This window comes from Rattus norvegicus, chromosome 2, assembly GCF_021556685.1.
Source record: "Rattus norvegicus strain SHRSP/BbbUtx chromosome 2, alternate assembly SHRSP_T2T, whole genome shotgun sequence".
In the NCBI taxonomy this organism is placed as follows: Eukaryota; Metazoa; Chordata; class Mammalia; order Rodentia; family Muridae; genus Rattus; species Rattus norvegicus.
The window spans coordinates 167,837,501-167,845,560 of record NC_141535.1 but is presented as its reverse complement, the minus strand read 5'-3'; the positions used below and the strand labels follow the sequence as shown (position 1 = coordinate 167,845,560).

Sequence of the window (8,060 nt, the reverse complement as noted above, 5' to 3'; positions counted from 1 at the left end):
GGATCTGGCTGGAGCATCTCTGCAGCTACCATAAACCCTGCAACCTCAGCCCAGAGCTCCGACTAAAGCGCTGTCCTCGGTGCTAAAATCGGATGCGCAAGACTGGAGGTCTCTAAGAGGCACCAGGCTGCCCGGCTCTGAGCTGAGCTTTCTCGGCACCGTGCAGAAGCTGCCAGGGCTGTGCAGGGTGCAGGGCGCTGTGCGGGGGAGGGGTAGGTGCGCGAGCTCCCTGCCTGCCTTGAGTCGCGCACGCGCGCCCGAGACTGCCTGCCCCTCTCTGTGACTTTCCTGTGTGTGTGCGTGTGTGTGTATGTGTGTGTATGTGTGTGCGCGCTCGTGTGAGAGAGGAGAGAGGGAGAAGAGAGCTCGAGAGAGGGTGATTGTGTGAGTGCATGGGAGGGTGCTGATATTCCCAGACACCAGGACTACAGCGGCAGCTCAGCTAAAAACTGCATTCAGCCAGTCCTCGGGACTTCGGGAGCAGGGACAGGACGCAAGGCATCAACAGCCACCAGCTACAACTGGGAAATAAGGATTCTTCTGCCTTCACTTCGTGTTTTTAGCAGCTCCTTGCTAAATATCGACCTCACAATGCAGAGGATCTAATTTGCTGAGGAAAACAGTCAAAGAAGGAAGAGGAAGAAAGGGAAACGAGGGGATATTTTGTGGATGCTCTACTTTTCTTGGAAATGCAAAAGATTATGCATATTTCTGTCCTCCTTTCTCCTGTTTTATGGGGACTGATTTTTGGTGTCTCTTCTAACAGCATACAGATAGGTAGGTACCTTTTGTCTTATGCCTTTGAATTGTGCATAATTTGGTGCTAATCTTTGTTCACAGTGACCAAATTAATTCATGTCATGTAGACTTATGTCATACCTTGACTGCATTCCAGATTTAAACTACCTAGAATATACATGATTTTTTTTTTAGACTGAAGTAAAAAGACATGAGTATGCCTTTTGACACAATAGCGGGGAGAGGATCTGTTCTGACCCCGGGACTGCGTTACTTCTGCCTTAAGGCATCTCCTAGTGTGTTCAGATTTTCGGGGGTATGATCGCAAAGCTTGAGATTAAAAGGGAGAACATTTTTGGTCTTTAGACTCCCCTCCTTGCCTAGATTCATTGGGCACCTTTTGGATGTCCGACCCTTGCTGCCCAACTCACTGATTATGTTTATTCTAGTGGTTAGTGTGAATAAGAGACTCTGGGGCTGCTGGGTGTTAGCACCCCACTCTTACCTCTCCAGGGCTCTGACAATGTTCTCTTGCTTGCTATTTATTCTTTGCAGGGGGGCTATTTCCAAGGGGCGCTGATCAAGAATACAGTGCATTTCGGGTAGGGATGGTTCAGTTTTCCACTTCGGAGTTCAGACTGACACCCCATATCGACAATTTGGAGGTAGCCAACAGTTTCGCAGTCACCAATGCTTGTAAGTAATGAATATTCACGTTCTTCCTATGCTGCACAGAGAAAGCAAGCCTGTGAATGCTGGTGAAGGATGGTGTGTGTGTGTGTGTGTGTGTGTGTGTGTGTGTGTGTGTGTGTGTGTGTTTTGCCGGCCTGTCATGTGTGGGTGGGAGTGACTGCACACGCGCGTGCATGTGAGGGTACAGAGAGAAGGTGGCTGTAATCTTTGGGACCCCCACTGGCCAGCGGGCTGTGAAGTGGGGACAAAAGCCATTGAACAGTGTGACAGTATGTGCACCCTAGAATCTGGGGGTAGGGGTTGGACTTGGACTGGTCTTTCGAATTCAGGGGGTTCTGGCTTGATTCTGGCGCCTCCAAAGAGGATCTCCCAACCCCCTCCCTCTTGAGCGCCTATTGGCACTCCACCAGAAGAGAACACGCTGTTCCCCAGGGCGCGCTGTGGGACTGTTGGACAGATCTCATGCCTTAGTCCTGTAGCCTGGCAGGGCAGCTTCGACCTGCAGTCCCCGCAAGCCCCACGTCGTTCTATTGCACGGGACAAGTTATTGCAATGGTTGTGGAGTTGGGCCCGGGGCTGTTACATAATGCCCACCCGAGGGGCGCGGGCACGAGACTGACGCAGGCCCTGACTGGCTGGTATGAGCAGGGATGCTAGGAGAATGGAGACCCCGAGGAGCTGAGGATGCAGTCAGCAGGGGATGCGGGTGTTGATGGGGATGCCTACCATATACAAACCTCCACCTGGTCGCGGGCAGAACAGGGATGAGGAAGTCGAGGACCAGAAGCTAGGTGCGTTCTCAGCTCCCTGAAGCAACGCCCAAGTAGAGGCGAGGATGGCCTGAGTGCTCGCCGGCCGGGCGTGCTTTGTTCCGTGGTCGCAGGCTCAGGCAAAGGCTACTGGAGACTGAGGTTGACTCGGAAGCGATTGCATCCAGCTGAGTTTTAAAATCTGAAGAAGTCGCAGACCAGCCATTTTAGCATTTTCAGTTTTCAGTATCAGCCCCTGGCCTCTGCGTAGGGATCTGGAACTCATGAGGATGCTCTGGCAAGACTTTGGGCAGAATGACTGGTGTCCAGTTGCTGGGCAAGTGCGAGGTCGCCCGAGGCCGGGCGACCAGGTCCCCACGCTGAGGCAGCATCCTGCGCGCTCCCAGCTGCTACCATTTCCGGCCTCCAGGCTGGCAGATGTTTCCTGCCTTGGTATTCTCAGCTTCCATTCCATAGATAACAATTTGGGGGAAGATTTGCAGGTGGTTCACCTCCCACTTTGGTTCCCCTGTAACAGAGCGGAAAATCACCAGAGGAAATGCCCCAAGGCAGCGTTCTCACAACCGGTTGCCATCTCACCCACGCCCCCTGCACCCCCAGCCTGTCATGCCAGGAACATCAGCAGATCAGGTTGCAAATCCTGTCCCCAAACAAATAAATGAAGAAATGAATAGGTGATAACGTGGTTCTGGTCAGAATTCTAGTTTTTCTGAAGGAACCTTTTAAAGAAGGATAGTTCTCTTAATATGCAAATGTTGAGGAGAGAGACAGAGAGAGATAGATGCTGGAGAAAATAGAGTTAGAAATAGACAGAGACAGAGCTACACAGAGAAATTCCTCATAGAAGAGACACCAGATGGCTCAGAAGGTAAAAGCATTTCCTTCAAGCCTGATGGACCTGAGATTACTCCCGGGGTCCCTGAGACCAGAAGGAGAGAACTGACACCTGAAATTTGTCCTCTGACCTCCACTTGCCCTCCCCAGATAAATAAATGAATAAAAATTAAAATGTAATAAAATATCATAGAAAAGTATCTCAATACAATAAATTGTATTACATAACAGACAGAAAAGTGTTTCAAATAAACGTGAAATGTGTCCGTAATTGTCCTATTTACCTACCGAATTAGGCTGTTCCTGTGCTACCAAGAAGTTTCCGTCTCGTGTGAGTTGCCTGTGGACATGCAACTTGTGTTGAATTTTACCCAGCTGCGTTTGTATGCACAAATGCAGTGTCACAATGCGTTGCCACGTGGGGTTGTACAAAGATTCTGAAATATGGAGACATTTTGAAGATGTGTAATAATAAGGAAGTTGATTGTTGATAAAAATAATGAGATGAGTTTACTGGGAAAATAACAAATACATCCAGCAAACTAAATGGATGTTTCTCTCTTTCAACAGGTGTCGAGCCACGGTATCGGGGCTCTTTAAAGTTCAGAGATTGTAGTTGTGTGGCGCATGTCCTCAAGCCAATATTGTTGAATGCTTTTTTTCCTACTATAAACTGTACTAAAATAAGATATGTGGTGAGAGTATGTACACGGGGGACAACTACATTGTTTTCTTTTAAATTCTGAATTTCATATACCTGACCATAATTGCAAAAACCAGTATATTCAAGTCTTCATTTTTTAAAAATAGATTTTTTTGTTTAAAAAATTTACCGAAGCAAAAATTTTAAAATGTACATTCCCATAAAACTACCCCACCCACAGAGCAGTATACCAGGCACCAATAACATGAGGAAACAAGCGAAACAATGCCCCAGGAGAATCCAGGATCTTGACTTTCAACTTCAAAGCTGTAGGCTTCCTGACTGCTGCAGTCAACTAACAGAGGCTCTGTAAACAGAATTTTCTAGAGTCCACATTGGCAGGTGTTGAAAAGTCAAGTTACAATTTTTAATTTATTTTGTCCCTTTTGAATTTTCAAAACGTGGAAAGTCAAATGTATACTTTTCTTCTTCTTTTTTGGCTGAGGATAGTAGAAGGGGTACGATTAATTTAACTCTTAAAGGGAAGAAAGGAGATAGGAGGAAAGGAGGCGTATGTGTGAAACACAGCCAAACAGCTCCAACTTCCATGTTGGATAAATAAAAGTCTCTGTTGCGCCATGTATGAAGGTAAACATGATCATTTAGATTCTGCTCTGGGTTTTACTCCAATGCAAATAATTTGTTTCCATGCTGTATTTAGTCATCTTTCATAGAAAGGATACAACGGCATTAAGTACACTGACAAATAAAATCAAAATGTCTCTCCCCCATTTTCTTGGGAAACCTAAGGAGGTTTCCTGTGATGACAATGTTGAGTTATATGGATTACCAATTGCTGCTTTTGAGCGAGCTTATCCTTTATCTAGTGCACAGAAAAAAGAAATTAGATTTATTCGTTAAGAAAACAAAGTTTTAGAATTAAGGGATATCATTTTGAGAGAGGAGCGGATCTGCTTAGAATTTAGCTGTGAGATGGGTGCTCCTCCGTTGGAACATTGAGGCTGACATAGAGTTAAATGTCTAAGTACGTCTACTGAATGGTGCAAAGAGTTAAATGGAAAGAAGTCATTTTATTCTGATCTACAATGTGCTCTGCTGCACTCCGCTCCCACACCCTTTCAGTACAACCGGATGATGAAAATACCTGTTTGTTCCCATTTGTCTCCATGGATACCAGAGAAGACAAAGACAGATTTCCAATGTGTTTCTTTTTTTTTTCTTCTGCCTTGTTTTTTTTTTTTCTTTTCCAGTCCTTCTCCTCTCTTTATTGCCTCCTTGCTTCCCCCTTTCCTTTCTTTTTGGATAATTTTTGAAATGAATGTTTAAACATGTTAAAAGAAGAAAGAAAATTGAGACTATCATTTTAGCCGGAGTTGAAAGCTGTGAGGGACCTCAGTGTCCAGTCTTCCATCCACCCATCCACCCATCCACCCACCCATCTATCCATCCATCCACCCATCCACCTATTATCATTTTTCTTGTACCTTCAGATTGTCAGAGAATTAATGAATATGCTCGCAATCACAATTTCTTTCTGATCATTTATTCAGTGGTGTTTCTAATGGTTTTGAAAGACTTGGGAATGCTATACTTTTCATAAGAAGCAGCCTCTAAGGTCTTGTCTGGGTAGTTTAGTATGAGTATGGAAAAGAACTCTAGTAGTTCTTCATGAGTAATTCATCATAATAACAGAAAAATCTCAATTTTTGAGAAAATATTAAGTTGGTCTTTGTGTTTCTATATGCACTGTAACATTAGCTAACAAAACCAAGAGGTGATTTTAGAAAAAAAATTAAGTACTATATACTATAAATGATTTTCTAAAATTGAATATGGCACTAATTAGAAAAATATTTAAAGTAGAACTTTCTAAATAGGTTATACATGTGAATATTTGATCTCCTAGGATTTGGGGATTAAAGAACAAATATAAAATTTGCTCCTATGAATGTTTCTATTTATTCGAATGGATTACTCTGATAAATAAGCATTTATTTAGCTAATAATAATTTAAGAATTTTATATTTTAATTCTATAATGGTACATAATTTATAAAAATTTAAGCATTACATAAAACAGCAATCAAAATTTTATTTTTCTCTGAGCCAGTAGATGGAGATGTTGAAGAACAGATTGTGTTCCCTCAAATTGCTGCACACTTTGATTACCTTCTAAGTCCTCAGAAATGAATTTATTTGGAGAAATGGAAAGATGTAAATTAAATATAATTTGAAAGGATGAATTATAATACCAAATTTAAAAATAACATTCAGTAAATACTACGAAAAAGGCTGTTTAAGAATTTATTTTTAATTAGAAATTACTACGTATTTTCATAAACTTGATCGTAAACACATTTAAGAATTACATGAATTATAAAAATCTATTTAAAGAGAGAATTCTAAAACCATTTTACACACACACACACACACACACACGTGTGTATGTGTGTCTGTGTCTATAGATCAGATTTGAAGACTTAATTTTTACCAAATATTAATTCTGAGGTGTCTTTCCTATCACTGAATTTTAGTGCTCAATTATCAAAAATGTATATCAGTGTTCATCAAATTATTTAATGCTTGATAACTTTAGTACACTGTACATAGGAGGAATCCTGTGCGTTTGGGGCATATGTGTATCTATGGTTTTAATTATAGAATTACATAGTAGTTGATTGCTTAGTGCATTACATATAGTTTTTTTTTCCGTAAGAAATATACCAAAATGACCATACTCACTATAATATATGAGAATTTAAAGAAACGAGAACTAACTTGGATGCTGTCAAAAGAAATCATGATACGAAGAAAACAAATGTGGGTCAGGAAGAGCACCTATTGCTTTTGGAAAGATTCTACATTGAACTAAAGCATTAGAAGAAATAAAAAGCTCACTTATATCAAAATAAGTAATTTATTGTTGATTTATTTTTACTGAAAATTTTGTCCTTTACTTATTAAAGAAGTTTTAAGGAAATTGAAGAACAGAGAACAGAAACTAGAGTCTAATTGGTTAAAATAATTGTATCTTGGATTGAAACTTAGTATGTAATTAAAAATCATGACATGAAACTATAGCGCGCATATGCATTTGACTGCTCTTTGATACCTTGCTGCTTCTGTCTGGAGGATATTTTGTTTCGCAGCAAGTCTGTAAGGGGGCAGGTTACCGCACTGTGACACTGTGACAACTGGATAATAATTCAGGAGCTCTCAGACTCTCTGGAAATCTAGGGAATATCCCTTCAGATTTTTCAAATTATGTGCAATCTTGACAAATGTAAGGAAAGGAGAAGCCGTTTGCTAACTATTCCAGTGTTTCAGACAGTGTAAGAGAAGTCATCAGACATAGTTAACTACAGAGCACACTCTCTCACAGGGTTACAAATAAATCGAAACGAGGAACTATTCTTTTTGCTCATCTTTTAATCTAGCATTAGAGTTCAATGTTACTGGGGTTTATTGGTCTCAGAGTGAACTATTCCACTCTCCTCCCCTTTTAAAAAAATACTGAATTCTACCCGAAGAGTCTATAGATCCTATCAAAAGAATAAAACTCTCTTAACAGCAATTTTTAGTCAAAATTTCTGAGATTATCTTATGAGTTTAATAATTAACAAACCTGTTATAATATTACGCCCCTTCCATAAAACTAGAAAATGAACTTTTGAGCTAAAAATAATCATGATTTAAAATTTTATATACATGTAAAGTCTTTTGAAATGATATTTATCAATTTTGAAGAAAATGCATGTTTTTTTCTATCCTTTTAGTAACCTTCCAGTGCTAGTCTGCTAAGACATCATACAGAATAACTTTTTGCATTCATTCTCTTAGTGAAAAAATTAAATGAAATTTTCAAAATTAAAAATTTTTATTAATAAGAGAACATTGGGAAATAAGGGGTATATTTTCTTGTTTGGGGCTAATTACTCTGTTTGCCTTATGTGTTTTTGCACTCGTGTGCGTGTGTGTGTGTGTGTGTGTGTGTGTATGTGTGTGTGTGTAAGTATGTACATATCATGATTACTTTGTATATATGCTCTTTTGTTTTCTTCTGTGTATATAATTTATTTTTAAGTTATGCTCTAGTAATTTTGCTGTCTTTTCACTATATTGATAATTCTTTGGGTATATTAACTTTCATTTTTTCACATTAGCATATTAATTGGATCAATGTCTAAAGTTCTTACTTCTACCTTACAGATTAAGGCTAGGAACAGTTGTAAGATTTAATATGGTGAAATTTATAATAGTGTTCAGCAAAATAGAACCAGTAGAGTTGTAAAATACCAGGTTGACTTTAGAAAGAAATTTTTAAGTAAAATATTATGATTTATCTATATTTTATACCTAAAA

General features: G+C 40.0%; 1 protein-coding gene across 8 annotated transcripts in view; it reads left to right on the top strand.

Annotated features, from left to right (window-relative positions):
• Positions 1-259: 259 nt before the first annotated feature.
• Gria2 (glutamate ionotropic receptor AMPA type subunit 2) overlaps positions 260-8,060 on the top strand; it is a 123,586-nt gene continuing 115,785 nt past the window's right edge. For 6 of the 8 annotated variants that reach the window (XR_015661719.1, XM_087621056.1, XM_087621044.1 and 3 more), the window contains exons 1-2: positions 266-777; positions 1,294-1,434. Coding sequence is in view for 7 of the 8 variants with exons in the window: in XM_087621056.1 (XP_087477182.1) it covers positions 690-777; positions 1,294-1,434 (229 nt within the window). In the remaining variant the exon portion in view is untranslated. 8 annotated transcript variants of the gene reach the window in all.